This window comes from Pseudopodoces humilis, chromosome 5 (assembly GCF_049639895.1).
Source record: "Pseudopodoces humilis isolate 2021_Gansu_Grassland_sample_001 chromosome 5, ASM4963989v1, whole genome shotgun sequence".
NCBI classification, from domain to species: Eukaryota; Metazoa; Chordata; class Aves; order Passeriformes; family Paridae; genus Pseudopodoces; species Pseudopodoces humilis.
In genome coordinates this window covers 67,290,493-67,311,847 of record NC_142204.1, presented here as the reverse complement: position 1 = coordinate 67,311,847, position 21,355 = coordinate 67,290,493, and the positions used below count along the sequence as shown (strand labels likewise).

Here is a 21,355-nt window from a genome sequence, read left to right as displayed (position 1 = left end):
AGGAGAAGAATCTCCAGTTTCAGACATTGAAACATTCAGACTCCATGGCATTTACAGTTTTCCCATCTTCTGTACTGCCTAGATTGAAACAGCCAAACGCTAGAAGAGCCCTTAAAGCAGCAGTAAAAACTGAGACAGAGAACTGTGGAAGTGCTTTTCACAGAAAAGTTTGAAAAGTGAGTTGCAACTATACCTTTAAAAAGAACAGAAAGGACAGAGAGGTGAACAGCTTCATGAGCCCAGTACAGGTATGCAAAAAAAACCCAAAAAAAAAAACGCAAAATAACAAACCAAGAGGAAAGAAAACATTTTAGTAGCTAAGTTCTGATTGTTGCACTACCTGTCAGAATAAACTCAAATAACTTTCACTGCTTCCTGCAAACCATTTTAGATCTGTGTTCAGCTGACTCTGCTGTTCCATTATTCTTTTACTGAGGCAGGCAGAGAAAAAACTCTCAGTCATACCAAGTCATTACCAGATCCTGCCTAAAGACTCAGCAGAACACAAGACCAAAGACTTCCACTATCTGATACAGAAGAGAGAAATGTCAGTCATGGCATAGGCTCCACTGCACAAAAAAGAACATTGAAACAAGTGTGAATATTTTCACATATACAATGGAAAACTGAGAGGAGTGGCTGATAGACCAAGAGGGTTGTGCTACCATCCAGATTGATGTCAACAAGCTGAAGAAATAGGCTGACAGGAAGCTCACAGAGTTCAGCAAGGAGAGGTACGAAGTCCTGCACCTGGGAAGGAACAATCCCATGCACCAGAACATTCTAGGAGTTACCATGCAGAAAACAGATCAGAAGAAAAGGATCCGGGGGTCCTGGGGGACACCAAGTTGAGCAGGAGCCAGCACAGTGCCCTTGAAGCAAAGATGACCAATGGTGTCCTGGGCTGCATCAATATATGGGAATACAAAAGTATTCCCAGCATGTTGAGGGAGGTGATCCTTTCCCTCTGCCCAGCACTGGTGACTCCGGTTCTGGGCTCCTCAACACAAAACACAAACGGACACATTGCAAAGGGCTACAGAGATAAAGAGACCTGACCCTCTCTGCCATGAGGAGAGGCTGAGAGGGCTATGACTGCTCAGCCAGGTGCGAAGAAGGCTCAAAGGGATCTTATCGATTTGTCTTTTACACCACCCTGAAGGCCAAGTGCAAAAAGGAGAGAGCCAGGCTCTGATCAGTGGTGCCCAGTCACACAACCAGAGGCAATGGGCACAAACTGAAACACTGGAGATTTTCGTTGAACAGCAAGAAACATATTTTCACTGTGAGGGTGACAGAGCACTGGTACAGGTCACCTAGTCAGGTTGTGGTGTCTCCAAGCCTGGAAATATCAAACGCATCAGGACATGGTCCTGGGCAGCTAGAGGTGGCCCTGCTCAAGCAGGGCACTGGACCAGGTGACCTCCAGAGGCCCCTTCCAACCCCAACCTTTCCATGACCCTACGCAGTGCTGCAGTTTTGTGAAAATGACACAGCTATGCTGCATCTTGGGGAGTGGGGGGGAAACTCACACACTTCACTGCAAAATTAATTTCTGATAATCATTCAGTCACCAAGCAGTTAAAGAAAATATAAATGAGCACACTGATTATTAACTAGCTGAAGGTCTTCGCCATAAGCACCATGCTAGTGCCCTCTGCTGTCTTCTATGTCCTTATGTAATACCAGAATAAAACTCCGCTGAGAAATGCTGCTTGTATCTATATACTTGCAGAACTCTTATCTACTTTTCTCCTCTCTCCTAATTAATAATTAAAACAAAATAGAAAATTCAGGAAGTTACTTTTTTCTTCTTCTTCTGGGAAGATGAAATACTGAGTTAATTTTAAATAATTTGTGAAGTTTACAGCTTTCTTAAGATAATCGCTCAAAACAAAACACAAATATATAAACTCAGAGTTAAGATAAAAACACACATCTATGAAAACATTCATAATTCAAAGAATGGGGTTATGGGATCTGGGATGTTTCCATCAACACAGGACATAGAAAAAATAAAGTGATCCTTGATAGATATAAACACAGAATACATAAAAATACAGTTCTGCAGCACATCTAAGATGATATTCAGCCAAAGACAGCAGTCAAACTCTTGCAATTATTAGTAAGATTGCTGATCCTGAAGTAGGTAGGAGAAATTGATACTAAATGAGGCCCTATCACCTGGGAATTCAAAGGAGCTTCTCATGCAAAAACAAATTGGACCTATAAATACACTGAATATACAGAATGAACTAAAATCCTTATAAAGCAAGAAGACAAAAACAAGTTCAGCTGTCATCTCAATGAAGGCCATAATGTCCAACATGCAAAAACACCTGGAAAACATACAACCTCCTCTTCCCTGCCCAGCCCCTCTCTCCAGCTCATACACCAAACTGGTTTCTGGGAAAGAAATAAGGCTGCTGTCACACAGCACTGGCCTGAAGAGTGGCAACTGGCATCATTGCTCCTGCAAGATATAAAGCTGGTTTTCTTGAAAATAAAACTTTCTCAGCTGTCAGGAAGAGCTGCACAAGCAGCAAAGGGACTCTGCCACCTCAAAAAGAATCAGTGATGAGAACTGTAAGAATTAAAATCTGAAGTCTCACAAGAAAGTATATTCATAATGAAAAGAAAATATATTTATAAAGGCTGCTGCCTTCAGAGGTTCTACAGCTTCTGTAGGTTGCATAAAAGGAAGAAAAAGTGCAAATAGAAGGGTTGCTCCATCACATTCAAAAATCTGAGGAATGCAAAGAGGGTTCTTCATTAAAGCTCTGTGTTTAGACTCCAAACAAACTGGAGACTTGATTATTATACTGTGTGTGAATGCCAGAACAGCTGGAAATGGCAGCTACCCTGATTGTTTCTCTTCTTCCTTTCCCCTTCAATTTAGGCAACTTCAATCACAGATAGATGAAGGCAGACAGGGAAAGACAGAAATACTTTGGTGGAAATACTCAAATGGGAATACAACATATAACAGTTTTATTTAATCTTTCCCGAAAGTTATGATCATACTAAGCCAGGAAGGATTTACTATCTGTGGGTGGTTGATTGTACCCTGAACTACTAAGCAGTAGAATACAAATAGGAAATAAAAGCACAAACTAGAGAAGGACCACACTGAAACACAAACTTTGCTGCTCTGTGACACTTCTTGCATAAGAAATGACTGATGGGGAGATGAAAGCTATATCTTGACGAATATCAATCAAGCAAAGACACAACGGCAGTTATACACTTCAGAGTGCTATCTGTAAGAAACATGACAACTCCACTGAAAGAGATGCCTATATAACCACAGAGGAATCAAGGAGTTTTATACACAAAGAGCAAGTCATACAAAAGCACCAGGAGGCCTTTATGAATGAACAGGAGTGCCTGGACAATCTCAAACAGAAAAAAGAAGCCTACGGGGGAAAGCAAGGACAGGCAGTTTGGAGGAATACAGAAGGACCATCTGAGCAGCCAAGGATCAGGTTAGAGAGCCCTGGTGAGATCAAATCTGGCCAGGGATATAAAGGCAACAAAAAACTTCCCACATAAGGAAGAAATCCTTCCCTATGAGGAAGAAATCCTCCCTGGTGATGCCTTGGCACAGGTTCCTAGAGAAGTTGTGGCTGTCTCATCCCAGGAAGTGTCCAAAGCCAGGCTGGATGGGGCTCTGAGGAAGGTGGTCTAATGGAACGTGTCCCTGCCCATGGCAGGGGGCGAGAACTCAATGATCAATAAGGTCCCTTCCACCCCAGGCCACTCTATGATTCTGCGATTCTACACTGTTACAAAGCTGTACACAGGCTCACTTTATTACATCGTATTTCATTACCCCTAAACTATTACCCAAATATGGTAGAGCCTTGCACATTTCTGGTCTCAATATGACAATTTTCCCACCTTTTTCCAATTCCTCATGGTCACGTATTCCTAATCTCTATTCCACACCCCACCTTTTTTACAAGGTTTAGCACAAGAGTTCTAATGGAAGAACAGTGTGAGGTTCCCAGAAGCCTCATCTATCTCTTGAAATATTTTTCAGCAGTCAAGACCAGGAGAAGATGTAAACTGAAGCATCTCAAATGCACAGACACACCCTCCAGTGTGTTAATGTTTTCTCATTTATTCTCTTTGTGAAGTTATGACAGAAAAAAAAAATTGAGAAGCAGCCCATAGGCAGCTCTGCAAGAGTACTGAATGAAAACTGTAGTTTGCAATTAAGCATGTGACAGTTTGGGATAATGGAATCAAATATATGGATTTGTTTACAGCATGTGTACAGTATGAACAAATTCCTTCAAGGCAAAGCTCTCTTAGCTGTGTATTATGAAGGCTCATCAAAAACAGGCTGTCCAAAGTCCTGTATTTTGTACATATTTGCTGTATACCTGGGACCATCACTTTCTCTGAGTCTCCCTTTCTACCTATTTGAGAGCACAAGCATGACTCAAATACACCAATTTCCAAAACCAAGCCATCACTACAATTATAATCTATAATTCTATAACATTAATACTGTTGTTGTTACTGCAATGTTCCCCTTCAGTGCTGTTTCTAAAGAACATTCATTTCAGGAGCAACCTCACTGCACAGAAACTATGGCAATGTCAGGTGAAGTGAGTATTTTAACACACAGGCTGTTCATTTTCTTTAGCAAAATTAACCACTTTATCCTGTCAAGCGAAGACAGGAAACAAGAGTGAGGAACTGTTCCTGTAACTTCTCCTTCCACATTTCAAGAATGTGAGCTTGGAAAGCTGGTGCATTCTTCCAACACACTTCCAGATAAAAACTGTCTTCAACTGTGAGTTTTGCACAGCTCTGAGAATATGGCCAGTCTTTCCATGAAGAGTAGTGACAAATAATGTCTGGCTTTCCACTGGATGCTCAGGAGGAGGCAGCGGCTGATTCTTTATCCTGTAACTTCTGGTTCACTTACCACATAAGATGTGAGAAAGAATAAGGAAAACACCCTTGTTTTTTAAACCTCATGTGCTTCACTGGAGTTCAACAATAAGTGAAAATTTTTCCTAGCCTCAAGCCAAGTTCATCCCTTTATGAACATATTGAATTATTCTGGCCACTATTTATAGTTCAGCCTATAATTTGTTACATGAACTGAAACTCTTTCTGCTCAGCTGATCTGCTAGACCTTCTGCATGCCTGGTAAAGAGAGGATTATTTAAGTCAGTGTCTCGTGAACTGATGTCACCAATGACTGAAGAGCACAACCACTGCTGCTTAGATGACACATGGTTATTGTGCTATCTTAAATGTCACAATTAACGTTCTCTTTGCAAACAAAGTAGCTGTTAGAGAGGTTTTTTATTGTCCTTCTGACTTGGGAATATATTTGTTTTAAAATGTCTTTACTGCCACATGTACAAAACAAAGTCACAAGTGTTAAGACCCCTGGTTTCTCCTCCCAGAGAAAATGGCAGGACAGAAAGTAGGATTATAAGAAAAACTAAGGGAACAAATAATTATTTTGCATGCATTCACATCATATTTTAAGGAAATGGACTTCCTAGATTTTGAGCTATACCCAGAAAGAGATCAACCACTTGCTATGGTTTTTAACAAAAAAGTTACCAGTCTCAAAAACAGAGGTAGTGAGCAGACAGGATGAACAGATGACATGCCAAGTATCTTTCTCCCTCTACTTCATTTGTAGCATCTCAGCTCTCTGCTCATCAAGCTAACAAGTGTTCTGGTCTAAATCTCTCTCTTCTAAGGTCTCAACTTTGCATAGATAATTTACTTAAGCAGAAGGCCAGCAAGGGAGTAAGGCCATCCCAGACCAGTCATCAGGGCAGGAACCTGGGATGCATAAGAGCTGTCCTTGGTCCTCTGTCCAGTACAGGTGGATCAGCAGCATCAAAAAACAGCAACAGAACCTCCAACAGAAAATGTAAGTCTTAAGCTCTGTTGAAGAGAAGAAGGAATCTGAATTTGGGATTATGTGCGTTATCCACCCAACAAGCCAAAAGACCAGAACCACCCCCCCTGCCCCCACCAGAACCCAGTATTGGGAAAACAGCCTTCTCCAGGAAGTTTTTTTCCAGCTGAAACACTTCCATAATTTTAATATGACCAAGACCACAATTTCAGCAAATGAACTGTTTACATGGAAGTCCCCACCGAGCTTTTAAAGAAAGTAGAAGTATTTAGCACTTAATGGCACACCTGACATAACCCACTCTGTCCACAGATTATTCTGCACACATGAACACACTGAACACAATTCCTTGCATTTGATCAAAAATTCTGTTAAGTAATTACTATTGGGTCATTAGATATTACTGCATGTAAGAAAAAAACTTATTCTTTCAGTGTGTGATTTGCTTTTTTTGCTTTTTTTTCAGATATCAAAGACAGGCTTTGATATCTAATTTCAGGGCATACATTCCTTCAGAAGCCACAGCCAATGATAAAAGCATTCAGAATTTTACCTTCTCACTATTCTTGTATTTTTCCCAGCTTTTCAGCATCTTAATCCATTTTGTAGTTCTTTCAATTTCAAGGTGCTTTTGCTGAAAAGGAATTAGAAATTTTTAGTATCTCCAAAACGAATGCATTTAAAGTTATTTATGTTTTTCTAAAAATAACAAGGAAAAGTTTAAGAGAGCATTATGAACTTTTTTATTCAGTCATCTGAGAATGACAAAGAGTAACATCAGTTAATTTAAAATATCCAAAAAACCACCCAACCAAAAACCAAGCAGAAACTCTTACTTTCAGCACTATGGAAAAACTGTATTTTGTAAGAGGAGGTTGAGTAAAAGATTTCTAGAAGTTTTGTTTTTACATATTTGGCAAATTAAAAAAAAAAAAACAAAAAACACCTGCCATTTGTTTTTAATACTCAGTTTTCAGGCAAATGATTTCTGCTGCAAGCCACTTAAAAGTTAGTTGTCTCTGAAATGATCTCCTTTCTCCAGACTTGCCCTAAGCATAATTAGCTACTCTTTTTAATTGATCACACAAACCATCCCTTCTTTAAAGGCACAAAGTAAAAAAGGAACAGAAACAAATGCATGCAAGAGTGACAGCGCAGGAGCAGAATAAGCTTTAATTTTTAGACTTTAAAAGTTAGACATCCTTGACATAATTGTCCTCCTTGGCAGGGCACACTTTCACCTGAATTACCTTGTAACTTAACATCAAGGATTTCTTCTCAAGATGTATCAGCTTAAATTTTATTACTGACAAGAAGATTTAAGTGGCAAGGTGATAGAATGAGAATCGAAACCAAAACAAATGAACCCCATCTTCTCATAATAGTTTTATTAAGTAGTCTAGCAAGTACAGCCCTACTACCTTAACAGCCTGCCCTTCTATCTATGAAAATACTGATAGACTTGCCATCAGCTTCTTGAATTTGGGAACCAAACCAGTACCTGGAATCAGCCATCAGTCCATGGAATTTCAAGGCACTTTGGCACTACACGACCAAAAAAATCTGTATTTTGTTAGCTCCAATCGTAAGACTTGGCACTTATTTCTACAGCTCAGTTTTACATTTTGCAAAGTGTCTCTGATTACATTACAAAGTTAATAATTAGCTGTGTGTTTTTATGTGTTTTTAATGAGACTATTTCAACTCTGTAATAAAGCTTTGGAGCAGAAGATCCAGACTGGAAGGGTTAAAGCAGAAATATGTCTGTGTGTGGCTACTGCTTTCTCTTCAGAGCTGAATATAAACAAGTATTTAGTCTTATTGTAAAGGACAGCCCTTCTATCTCCAACTTCAAATCCAGGAATTAATAAAGACAGGGAGGATATTCATATGGCAGTCATTCAATGTGGTAACAATATAAAAGTTTAATTTTAAAGCTCTGCAGGATACTGAGACGTTATTAATACTTTCATTAAGTATTTATAAAGTCAACTGCATCCAAAAATTTTGGGGAGATATAAAAGAAAATTATTACTTATTGTCCCAATAGAATCCCAATTTTACTTCTATCTTTTATCCATCAGAACTTGTGCATTCCTTCTTGGCTAGCAATGCAATAAAATGGGCTTCTTTAACTTCCTCAACTTCTTTAATCCAGGAGCCCAAAGCCCTGCATTAGCAGAAGTGTAACTCAATGAAGTTTAGGTCCACCCCAACTATGATAGGTCCACAAAATGTCCTGGAAATAAGTTCGTTTGAGTTTTCAAGTTATTTTTGTTGGAATTCAAATTCTGTAAGCCTGGCACAAGTATAAAAATGTTATGAGGAAAAGAAGTGCCTCTACTCTTTCAACCTAATCTAACTACTAATGTTACAATTAACTGCCCACATTGCTGTTCAGGTTCTGGCTGTATTGGGCAATATATCAAATACTTGTCTTTTTTTTTTTTAGAGGCATTTCTTAAGGTTTATGTTAGAGGGGAAGGCTAGAAAAACGGTGGCTTCCAAGATTTCACAACTGTTTCTGATTCTCCCTCACACTTGCAAGCCCTTGAAGGAATCAGCATTTTCAACATCTCTTAAAGCAGCTGTTCTTTAGGCATAGTTTAGGCTGCAAGAATAACAGGAAGTCAGGAAAGGTCTCTGCCCTCAACAGGTTGTTCATGTAATTGGTAAAAAAAATAAAACCTTATCTGCTTCCACAGTCTTTTTGTTTGTATGTTTGATCTGCTTTCAAGATTTTTGGTCTTTTGAGCCAGAAGCTCACTTCAACTGTATATTTGTTCAAGCTTTTATGTCTTTGTGTCAATTCACCCGTTCTCAAGTAATGCTACTGTAGTCAAAATAGCAATTATTTTTGTGTTCAGTTGTTGAAAACTTTTAGCTATTTATTTCCCTGTCTGTACTGTGCTCACTTTCATGTCTAACAGGTACAACACTGAAAACACAGACAGATCTGAGGCAGCTCATTGCAGAGCCAGAGGGATGCTGCTTCTGCTCTTTCAGACAAGTTTCATGTAGCTGTCACCAAAAAAAAAAAAAAAAATCCATTTATCTGTCTTCTGAGTACATTTTACACTTTGAAGCATTTTTGCCATTGGGAGTAACAGAATGCCTAAATGAAGCAGAGCTGGTTTCCTACTCTCATGTCAGTAAACAATGCACTAGGGAAAGCACAAAGATCACGAAGTTGGCAAGCACCCCTCTCGTGTGCAGCACTCCACGTTCCCTGTGAGCATGTGTGCCAGGGACTTATAGCAATGCTTCAGCAGAAGCCTCACACAAAACCAGAACTTGCTGAATTGCTCCCCAGAGAAATTATAATCAAGTAAACCAATAATAAAACCTAACTGAAAATTACTTATAAAACATTTTATAGAGCTTCAAAATCAGAGTCAGACACAGACTCCAGATTTCCTGAGGTCAGTTCTGTGTCCTTTCCTCCTCCAGAAAATCTTTCCTCCCCTTGTTTTATCTGAGATGTGCTGGATGATTCTTGTCAAGTTTAAGTAGCTCATAACGTAGGACAATGATTTCATGCATTTAAGATATCAAATGTGCAGCAAAGTAATGAAGCACCAAAATGAGGCATTATTACTGTTAAGGTAATAACAGAGTAAAGGTATTATGACCAAAAATACATACACACACAGAAATACCAGTCTAAGGATTTTTTTTGTATCTGAAGAACACATTACGAATTCACAAGAATATCAACGTTTTACATAAGTTGCAAATGAAATGAAAACTTGAGTCAGGAATATTTTTTAAAATTCACACGGTAAAAGGAAAGCATAAAGAGTTCTGCCGAGTGACTTCAAAAGACATTGTGCAGAAAGCTTTTAATCTTAGCCTACATTAACATAACACAGTAATCCTTACAAATGGTATCTTGAAAATTGCAAAGATTCAAACCCTGCTGACAGAAGCCAGATAAAGCTCAGACCAGCAGAGGTCAGGATACCATCAGGAGTGTAACCAGGAGTCTACTGCAGGAGCATCACTGGATAATTATAACAACACACTAGACCTGCAATTTCACACTGACTCCATAAATACAGTTTCTATGCTGACACTTTTGAGACAGCATGAACACAATTTCGGACAGAGAACCAAGACACTATTTCTCCCAAATAATTTAAGGCTAACTACAAAGCCACAGAGCATCAGAGCTTCAAAACACATCTATCACAGTAGCTGCAAGCTGCCTGATACTTCTGCTCAGCGACTCAACCCCCTGCTGTGTCCTTCTGATGGAAATGAAATTACACATACACTCACTGTGTTATTAAATGTAATGAAACATGGCAGGAAAAAGCAACTATTTCATGCTGTGTATGCAAAACCACACATGAACCAAGGCAAAACAAAAGAGACTTACAAGTTCTACTCTTCTACAGTAAGCATCTCTTACTAGCTTCAGTATATAATTGAAGCACAAAATAATTTTCAGAAGGACTGCTGCTCTTAACAAGGAGCTGAGCTGCCTTGAATTAAGTCATTCCATCCTTTCTCCATGGATTCCGCTGATTTGTGCGGGCAAGAGGGCCAACTTAAACTTACAGCTTTAAATACTTTATCTGGAGTTTTCTGATTTGATTTGGTGTTGGAGATAACAACAGATCGGACTAACCAAGGGGAAATACCAACAGTAACTAGGCCCAGACAAGCTGAAATTCAGTTCCCCATTATTCTTCCACATTCCCAACACATCGGCTGTCAAACTACTTCTTCAGAACCCTCCAGCAGCAGAAGGATTTTTGGACTAGCACTCACAGCAGCTGCCAACAGGACCTGCATGTCCGGAATACACCCAGCACAGCAACTCAGCATTACAAGGGAGGTCACTGCACTGCAGTGGCAGCAGGGTATTTGTCACCATTTCCCAAAGAAACAAAGCACCCCACGCTCCTCAGGACAGCAGAGCACACCTCGGTGTCAGTGCCACCACCTCACCCACATCATCCACCACCCACACAGCTGATGGCAGCTCCTGGCACAGGACCACAGCTTTCACTCTTTCAGGACAGAGCTGGGTGTGAGCTCCATTTCCTTCACCAGGCCACAAAATGGGAGAGGAATAGTCACTGACAGGAGCAAATACAAGAACGAGAGGGATCTGTGGCCTCAAGGACAACAGTTCTTAGGAGACTTGGAATGTGCTTATTTGGAAATGCAAATCACTCAAATGCTTTATCAACTCATTTCACAATGATTTCTGTTTTTAAAAGCTATAAATCTGTACATGTTTACTTACTAGTAAAAAAACCTGGAGGACAGTGGACTTACCTTTTCTATCACCACATCATGGACAGGAAGCTCCTCTGGACTGAAAACAAAGACAAAGTTTATATTAGTCTTGGTTGATCTTGGTATAAAATCATTTCTGTATAGGTTCTTGCAAGCCAGTGCTTACAGCAGCAATTTGCAGTAACAAGTAAACAAGAATTCTGAATTGTAAAGAAAAACTAATATTTTAAGTACAAAACTAGGATTTTAAATCAAAATAGCTACCTAATTTAAGAAAAACATTGCACAGCTTAAGAAAACTTTTTTTTTTCTTCTGTAAAAGCACTCTGTGCTGTACTACTGAACTGAAACTCAAATGATTTTTGTTCTGTTTTCTTTGAACATACTATTGTATGGTTAGCTGATGTTAGCTGAGTTCCCAATAAGAAAAAAGCTTCCTCCTTTACTATTGTGCTCAAGGAAAGGCACTGAGACTTTGCTTGACTTAGGAGAGTTAACTCACATGTTCTCAAAATTAAAAATCTCACTCTAAGTAACAAGCAGGAAGTAGCAGGGAAAAAAATTAGTTTTGTTACTAGGTACCAAATTAATACTAAAAATTAAAGTCTTTTCACTTCTTACCCTAAGACTAAACAGGCACTTTAGGTATTGAAAGCTTGAAAAGAAACTTTTGACATGATAGATCTTCAGACTTTCCATTACTTTAATTTCATTCTGAGGCCTCTGACTTCTGGTTTTGTTAGCAAAGAAATTTGTGCTTTTCCTCTCAAAAGTAACTGAACCACTCTGATGCCAAGTGAGCCTGCCTTCCCCTGCAGCTTCTGAAAACACAGCAGCTCAATTGTAAAAAGCAACTCCCTTCTGCTCTAGAGGTCAAATAAATAACACACCACCCAACAAAACCATGTTTAAAAGGGACTGAAACACAGGAAACATATGAGATGCTTTTAAAAATTCCTACTGAGTCTTGGTATTACGGGAAAAAACCTCATACTCACATCATTATAGCTTTCTACAGAGAAGCTATTAAACCCCGGTATTTTAGACCTGTATCCACTCTGTGCAAGGGGAAGGCTACAGAAGTTAAAGCTGCAGTCAGTGTTGGAACACTGATACAAAACACTTGAATTGTATTCAATCTCATTTCATTTATAAGATGCTGTTTCAGATTTAGAAATTATATTTGAATAAAGAAATACAGAATAAAGAAATACACTTCATCTAATGCAAAAACTTGTTCCCATCAACACCTTCACAGAGACCACACACAAGTCAAAGTTTGCAGTCCACAACTCAAGAGACTAATTTCAAAACCAAGACTGTTGATTTTGAGCAGCATTGTAAAAAGCACAGTTCATTCATTTAGAAGCACTTAAATATCTGAAATTTTTCCTGCTGAATGACAACATAATTAAAAAAAAACTCTTGATCAACATCTAATGCAGTAGAAACAATCTCTAGTCAGTGCTATTTGAAAATGTTACCAAAATTATAGTACTGCGCACACTCTTATATAACTAAATCAGCTGAAAGCAGGCCCTTTGTATGCCAAATATCACCTAGAGATTCAGTTTATTTCAAGTGGAAATAAACAGCAAAGGGGAAGAAAAAATTCCATTTCATACAATCTACTTGGAGTGGTTGTTTGGTTTGACGCACAAAGACCGCTAGGCCTTCCCACATAACTTAAAATTTCCCATTCTTCACTGACAGTTGCGGGCCCTGCCGACCCTCCACGAGCCTCCCACAGCAGCCTCATTCTTCGCAGCCCTACGAGGTCACACCAGCAGCTGGCTGTGCACACAACAAACTCTTTTTCCTCCAGTGCTGCCTGCAGTGTGCAAGGCAAGGATCTGCCAGCTCTGCATCCCTGTGGACTCACAGTGGCCACAGCAGCTCCTCCGCTGAACTGGTACCAGCTGACAGCTTATCTTCACGCTGGCGTGGAAACTGATCACATGAAAGATTAATCAAATCTTAGTTTTCACAAAGGGAGAATGAGTTTAAGTAATTTATTAAGGAATTGCTCTCTGCTAATTTTGCGAGTTATCATCAATGTACAAAGAAAAGACATGGTTGAACCTCCTGAGTAGAAAAAGGTGGCCCTCATGTCCTGGGAAGCAGACACTAAATTAATCCAAAATCAGATTTTTGCCACATTGCTCATTATTTTTTTGAGCTGCACAGCTCTGCACTAATACCACAGAGCTACACTGACAATCCACAGCAGCACACGAAGGCAGCCCTGTGTTTTTATTCCCCAAGATGCTGCTGAGCACCTGGCAAACAAACAGAAGCCAAATTAATTGCCTGGGGCTGCTCACTAACTCACTGGACATGCAGGAGTTCCTGGAGATCTCCCTCTCCATTAACAAGATGGCATCAACTATGCCCTTGTACTCACTTACCTAAATACTAAAACCTACCCTGCAAGAACTGAAGAAAAGGCAGTGCAGGCACACAAACTCTCTCAAGCCCCTAAAGGTATTTTAAATAAATGTATTTCCATTTAGTGTGTTTTCTGTGCAGAAGAACCTTAGAGATATTAGTTAGAATCAGACACAAAATCAATTAATGTCTATGAATCTGTTATTTTATTGTACCTTCAATTTTTTTCTGTATAAGCATCTCTCCCTTCCTTCCCCAGCCAAGCCAATCTAATATTGTTACACCTTAATTATTTCTTTTAAAAATTTATCTTCTCCAGCCGTTCCCAGGCTATTTAAACTTGCATTTCTCCATGGTTTTTATCTGCATACTTCACCAAATAATAATGGGAAATAGTAAACACTATTAACATAATATAGCTATATCCTGCCCTAAGATGACTGTTTTCCTTTAATAGCTCAAGTAATACTCATTTAGGGGATATAGAGAGAACAGAACTGATTAACATAATTATCTCGGAACTACACAATCCTGGATATCCAAAAGAGTCAAAGGGATGCTTTTAACTGAAGTCAGGAAAATAAGGTCTCACTTAGCAAAACTCTGCTATCCCCACTAAAGTAAAACATGGACAAGCGAACTCAGCTGTTGAATGAGCCAGGAATTAACCATCACTACACCTGGTCTGTGCCTTGCCATGAAGACAAGAGCTCCCAGCTGCAGCCACGTGGGATCCCAACAGCAGCCCAGGGCTCTGCCAGGCACTGCCAAGCAGCTCTGGAGTTACAGCACTAAGAGAAAGAGCTGAAGATCTTGTCTCCAGGTCTGGGAGCTGCAAACCACTGTAAGATCAAATCCCAGCTACAGTAAGGTGCCAGATGGTCATCCTACCACAAGGTTCCTCAAAGATGTCTCACTGGAAGAAAGAAAATACTGGATTCCAAGGTTTGACTGGAACTTAGGATCTCTACCAATGGTCCTAACTGGAGGACCATCTGCAGTACCAGCCCACAGCCATATTCCCATCTTTCAGTCTGGACTACTTCCACCTTCTGGTGAGAAGATCTCTAAGTTCAAAGATTTCATTTATTGTACTTGATTTAAAGTGACATTTTTTATTACATTATAAGGGATAAATGGATGATACATCTTTAAATCCACCATGCTGGCTAACACAGGTTTTCATGAATGTTTCAAGAAAACTTTTTAAAAAATTATGTCAAATGTATAAACATCAATCACTTCAGAACATTAAGTATGCAGATCTATGGTTTTGACCATTAAAGCATGTGTTGTAATTAGCCTCCTTGAGTAACAGTGGTAGTTCAAATAAATTGAAAAGCCTAAGACTTAACAAGCTTACAGTCCCCAACACACTGCTGCTGTTTAAATCAGTAATCTTTAAATAGCACTTTGATGTATTTGTTCAATACAAGCACAAGGAAAGACTTTCTTGTATTAGACACTCAACAGATTTATTCTTTTCCTACATTTGTATTTAAATCCCAAGTATGCTCCCTGCTGACTCAAATCACAGCATTTTTCTGTTTCTGGTTTGGCTTAAATTGAAGAAATGTAAAGCCTCCTCTGCCCTTTGCAGCTTCAGTAAGAATGGAAGATACTTAGTGCCATAATCAACCTTGGTACATCAGTCACCCCAAAACTCCAAATTCCAGAGGATCAATTCATTACTTCACAGCCACAAGCTGGATAAAAGCCACAAGAGTCCTGATAAAATTTTCATTTGGGGGGGGAGGGGGAGAATTGGCAAAAATTGACCACAATAAGACCAAAAATACTACAAAACTTAATTACCCGTAGAACGGTAATGTTCAAAATCATTTGGTATGCTGTATTTTTATTTCTCAATTTCTACTTCAGAACTGGTCAGGGCACTGTAAAGAACTTTAGGGCTTGTTATCATGAAACATTTTGTGAGAATAATTGTGATACACACAAGTCATCTAATTGAAAAGTCAATTACATTCAATATTTCTATATTACCGAACCCAGCATAACAGACATTAAAAAAGTTTAATCTTCATAAAGCCTGCAAAGCAGTACCTGTGCAAAAGACTTTTTTTCAAACTATTACTCAATTATTTTCTCATGCTCTCCTCTAAGTGCAATAGTGTCACCTTGTACCACTGCACAGAGTTTCATTTTAAATGAAAAGTATTTCAAAATAATAACTGGCATCACATTTTAAACATAATGTGGGAGAGGTTTCTGGCAGAACACTGATCTTCAGGGTCTCATTGAGTTAATCATGAAGAAACATATGCTGTGCATTCAGCTTGTTATTTGTGATGCACTTTTAAGTCTTTAAATATATGAGGAAAACATATTTGCTGCTACCCAGGAGACTTATTTTGAAGGAAGTATTTTTAAAAATTTTTAAAAATAGTCCTTTCTATCATTTTGAAACCTTCATGATCAAGAAATTTGTGAGAAAACATCCACAAAAACATTAGTAAGGTATAAAACTCAAAACCAAGTGATGTGAAATAAATTTTTAAGAGTGATCATGCACAGGTATGCAAAGGCAAGAATTCACTTGACAGATGTCTGAACACAGAGCTTTAGTACAAATGGAGTTGTCTTCCTGTACAATATGAAACTCAGATTGCTGAAGTAACAACTTGCACCATTACAGTATCCAGATATATTAGGAAAAAGTAGATCTTCCCAGATAGGTACAGTTTTGTGTGATTTGTCAAGAGTGAGTTGTAGAAGTCTGTTTTCACTAGACACAAAAAAATTAGTATATTCACACAGGGAAACCAATTCTACAGCAATAAACACACTAACAAGGTGTTCTATTATGTCTGCCTCCCCCTCAGTGTCTCATACATAGCACATAAAGCTGTCAGGGCAATATGGGGGTATTATGGATATGTACAGTGCTTTGCAAGAGAATCACACCTTCAAGGTAATTTTCAGAGGAATCCTGACTATGAATACTGCCTTAATCTTCCAGCTTTTCAAAGGAAAATAAAGCAAAAGTATTATTTTCAAAATCAATAATATATGGAAAGTATTTCTGAAAATACTAAGGAGAAGGTAAGAAAGCTGTTGTTTTTCACAGATAAAATTCTATGGCTCACTTCCTTCTTTCTATCTCACAATTTACTTACAAACTCACAGTTTTGATTCAGTCTGTCTCTCAAAATAATTGGAGCTCTGTTACTGTAATCATCCACTTGGAATTTTCACCAAACAACCTCTGCACAGTATGGGGGTAGTGACTACAGCAGATTAAAAAACAGCTTTCAGAAGTTTTCTTAAAATTCATAAGCAAGCCAAAGCAATTAATTAACATATGGGATAAGCCAGTGTGACATTCCACAATATAATTATCAGGAAACATGCTGTAAGAAAGAATTTAATGCTGGCAAATGGTTGGACCACATGTGATTTTGTGACTAGGTTTTATTTGCAATTATTATTTATGGATTCTATGGATATTGCTGCTAATTTGCACAGCACAGTGAACATGTAGCTCCTCTCCAGAAAGTCTCAAGCAATGTGTACTGTGAGAGATGAGATAAAATAAAAGTTTTATCAAATTCAACTAAATCTCAAAATGGTGACTTTTTTGTAAAGTATTTTGCTGCTTGAAAGAAGATGATTTTGTTAAGTTTTGATTGCCAATATGAAAAATTATCAAGAAATAAATAGCAAAAAACATAGAACTGTGTTTTCTCTGCAAAATCCTAAAAATATGTGCTTTCCTGTGTTTTTAGTGAGAAGATGTGTTCTGTATGCAAACTTGAAAGTTTCCCCAGCATGGAATCAGAAAACCTTTCAGAAAATGTATAATCTGCTTAATTGAGCACATCAGCATTTCTAGCGATTTTTTGGCATTTTAATTTTATATAAATGAACACTGAGGTTAAAAATGTCTTCTCAGAATCACGTTTTTATAGAAAGCTAAAAATTAGTCTAAGCTACCTTAAAATTCCCAGGAGCCTAAAAGGGAAACGAAAGAGAATGCCTTTCTTCTAATTTACATTTAGTAAATGTCTAACACCTAGGAATTTCTCCTTAAACACATACCTCCTTGTATTGAAGCACTGTTCGAAGGTTACTTCCTGTGCAGATCACTTACATCATAAATTGACAGTGATCCATGGTTTGCACATTGGCAGCTTCATCTGCATTAAAATTCATGTGCTGTGCAAAGCGTATTTCAACATAAATTAACTAAGATGGTATTATTTCAGCAATATATACTTGTTCACTGCTGAAGCTCAAAACATTATGTAACCACACTTGCTCCTTTGAGGAAAAACTTCAGTGGTCTCAAATCCCCTTCTGGTGGGTCCTTCATTGGGTCAGGAGTAGCAGCATCTTTGCACTTCTAAAAACTGTCCCCTTTTTAGCATCCTTCACAGCCTGTGCCAGCGAAACACACTCTGGCCATCCCCCACATCCAGTTACTTTAATCTTCTATAAATGCTAAATTTAGTAGGAAATATATGAGGTAATAATAATTATGCCACATACTTGTATTTTAGAGTTAAGCACTAACTCAAACCCATTGCATATTGCTTGATGAATGTTGTATAAATTAAATCATATTAACATAGTCAATCTTTTTTTCAGTTCTGCTACCTAATAGCTCTTTTCATACAAGGAAGTACTTTATGAATTCCTAGTACACACTGGGTGATCTTTTACTCAGATCAAGTAGCAGCAGCTGTTAACAAAAAAAACATGTGATTTGTCCTTAGTTGGCAGAATTATCCTGCAGCTTATTTTTGTGTTTTCCATCAAATCTGCAGGATTGCATTCACCTCATTTCCTATCTGCAGGGGATTGCTGAAGTGACACCCTGGACCAACTCAGCTGAAAGAATAGATTTAAAATTCAAATTTCAACTCTAGTTCTAAGAATAAGCTTAGAATAAAGCTAAGCCAAAGAAAGGGGTAACACTGTGATGCAGATTTAGGAAGAAAAAAAGACCATACCATTCTGAATTACAGCACCTAATGACAGAACATTTCTTCCTTCCACAGGAAGAATATGCATGAAAGGAAGGTAAGAGAACCACACACTAGGTCACCGCAATAACGCAAGGGGAAAGGAAAGACAAAAAAATTAAAGAGAACAATATCTTAAATACTGTTGCCAAAGAAATTAAATGCATATTCCAAGTCACAGAAGAATTCATTGGTAACTCCTAGACACATAACTTCTAGGCACTACCTCCTTCTCCTGGTGAAGTCCTACTACTAAATACACAGGTGATGTACAAATATATGCCATTGTAAAGCTCACAGGTGAGCTTTACCACCAGGAAGAAGGTCTGGTTCCTCTCCCTCTGCTACATCTGGTTTAGACAATTTTCATGAAACAGCTTTGAATAAACAACCACTTTTCCCCATCAGGCTGACAAAGAATATTTGTTAAAGTAGCAAGTGTGAGAAAAAGTGAACAACGAGGGCACTACAGAGTTCCTTGTGGTAACCAAAACACCTTCTAGGGCAACACTTCTCACCACATGTTCTTGCAAAATAAGACCTCACTTCAGGTAAGCAAATACTGAAAATTGCCACAGACAGCTCATGATTTTGGACTCAAGTTCAAATGCACTAATGCAAAGAGAAGATTCGCAACACAACCACCACTGAGAGTGCAGACAAATTCACAGAACACTGTTCACTGTCCATCATGGAAGCAGAGCAGTAAACTCAGTCAGAATGGACAGGGCTAAGCAAATTTTACAGTAGATCCAATGTACTCTTTCACTGTTTATGTTTAAATAAAATTATCTATTTACCCTCATCTCTGAACCAACCTCTCAATTTGAAAACTGCATAGTAAACATGGATTCATTTCAACTTATCAGGAATTTCATACCTGATAAATAATATGTTCACTGTGTTTTCAAAACAGGTTTTTTCATACAGAAATGCAATTTAAATATTATTTTAAAAGCAGTCCCCTGTGGAAGCGTGCAAAGAGAAAAAAAAAGGAAAAAGATCTGTCTAATGCTAGCAAGATGGACCTAAAAAAAAAAGCATTTTGAATCTCAGTAACTAGCCCAAGAAAACTACTGCTTCTCTCCTTAAATAATATCCTCAGGGTACATTAGGGCAAAAGAATGTTAAATACAGCTGAAATTTTTGGTTGGGGTTTTTTTTTTAAGTGAAGTTCCTCAATATGATTAGCTATGAATATTCTACAGCAAAATCAGTCAAGGCAAGTGTATCACGTATTAGAAGGCAAAATCCATGGCAGATAATACAAGATTCTAATGGAGAGAAGAGAATCCAGTGGAGTTCCCATGGTAAATCTTCATGATGCCCCATGAAAAATTCTAGACAGTCCAAATGAGGCATATTTGTATATTTAGGAGAAAGGTAAGAGAAACACAACTTTTCTCTAATAAGAGAGATCTGAACTCTTTTTTAAATAAAGATTTGACTTTGACAGCTGAAAGAGGCTGAACTTGGCACACTTCTTCTCAAGAGAGGGAAGAGTTTAGCCACTCTCCCGACAAGAGGGTCTGAACCTGTCTCACAAAGCTGAGAAGAGGAAAATGACAGCAAATCCCTGCTGAATGACCAGCATAAATAAAACGCAGTAGACTGACATTTATAATTGAACTGTTAAGAGTAAATGTTTCATTGCCATTTCATCACATCACTTAACATGTTTGGCAATATTTACTGTGCCTAGAAAATTAAGAATCAAGGCTCTGCGTCACTGTGAAGATGAACTCTGCAACTCTTCTGGTAGCCTTGGAGGTAGTTCCTTGAACTCTGATGTGCAGGTGTAGTGGCCTTAAACTGAGGCAGAGGAGATTAGATCAGATAGCAGAAAAAAAAATTTCACTTTTAGGGTTGTCAGGCATTGGAACAGGTTGCCAAAAGCGGTGGTGGAGTCACCATACCTGGAGGTGTTCAAGAGGCTTCTGGATCTGGCACTAGGTGATGTGGTTATGAGGTTATGGGGTTACAGTGATGGTGCTGTGTTTACTGCTGGTCTTGATGATCTTAACTCTCTTCCAACTGATTCTATGACTCTCCTACTAAAAATTTGAAATTAAAATTATTAAAAAAATCCCTATTTGTTTTTGAATGCTAATTTGAGTATTACCACCATGCTTCTTTCTTTCTTTAACTGCTATTATCCAAAATCTCAGCGTAACTTCTTTTGCTGCCAAGAATGCTCAGAGACCTGTCCTTGCAGCTCTTATCTGGAGAGAATTTGCTTGTGTACCCACCCAAATCAGCAGGGAGAACTGCGCAAGAGTTATTGCTCTTGGACAAGTGGTTCAACAGGCACACAGGAGAAAATACTAAGGAATGCACACAGAATGCTCCAGAGACACGGACTATTTTCCAGCAAGACTACATACAAATTATCAAGCAATAGAATCCAAGAGGAGGTAACTGGTTGCTCATCATATCACTCCCTATCAAGAAGTTCAGGGTAAAATGATAATACTGGAGAAAAAAAAAACAAGTTTACTTTGGAGACATTTAATGGAGTATCTCAATCCTTGACTGAGCTCTTGGTTTGTTTACTCTCCTAACTTGTTTTTGGAGCATGCTGTAGAAATGCATTGGACCTAATAAAAACGCACAATGTTTTTTTAAATACTGAAGTTCGATGGAGAAGAGCAGGTGGGTCTCATCTCAGCAAATGAAAGAATGAATTCTGCTACTGGAAAAGCACCTCTTCCAATGTGATAATCTCCATCATTAGCAAACTATTCTCAAAGCATGTTCACTGCTTTAACAGGCTCATGGGATAAAGACTAAGAGTATGAGTCACATTCTCAGCTGCTGTGAATTGGTACAATTC

General features: G+C 38.5%; 1 protein-coding gene across 6 annotated transcripts in view; it reads right to left on the bottom strand.

Annotated features, from left to right (window-relative positions):
* USP6NL (USP6 N-terminal like) overlaps window positions 1-21,355 on the bottom strand; it is a 109,979-nt gene that overhangs the window by 29,648 nt on the left and 58,976 nt on the right. For all 6 annotated transcript variants that reach the window (XM_005526060.3, XM_014255216.2, XM_014255215.2 and 3 more), the window contains 2 exons: window positions 11,189-11,228; window positions 6,453-6,533 (listed from right to left, as the gene is read on the bottom strand). In XM_005526060.3, the coding sequence (XP_005526117.2) occupies window positions 6,453-6,533; window positions 11,189-11,228 (121 nt within the window). The remainder of the gene's footprint in view (window positions 1-6,452; window positions 6,534-11,188; window positions 11,229-21,355) is intronic.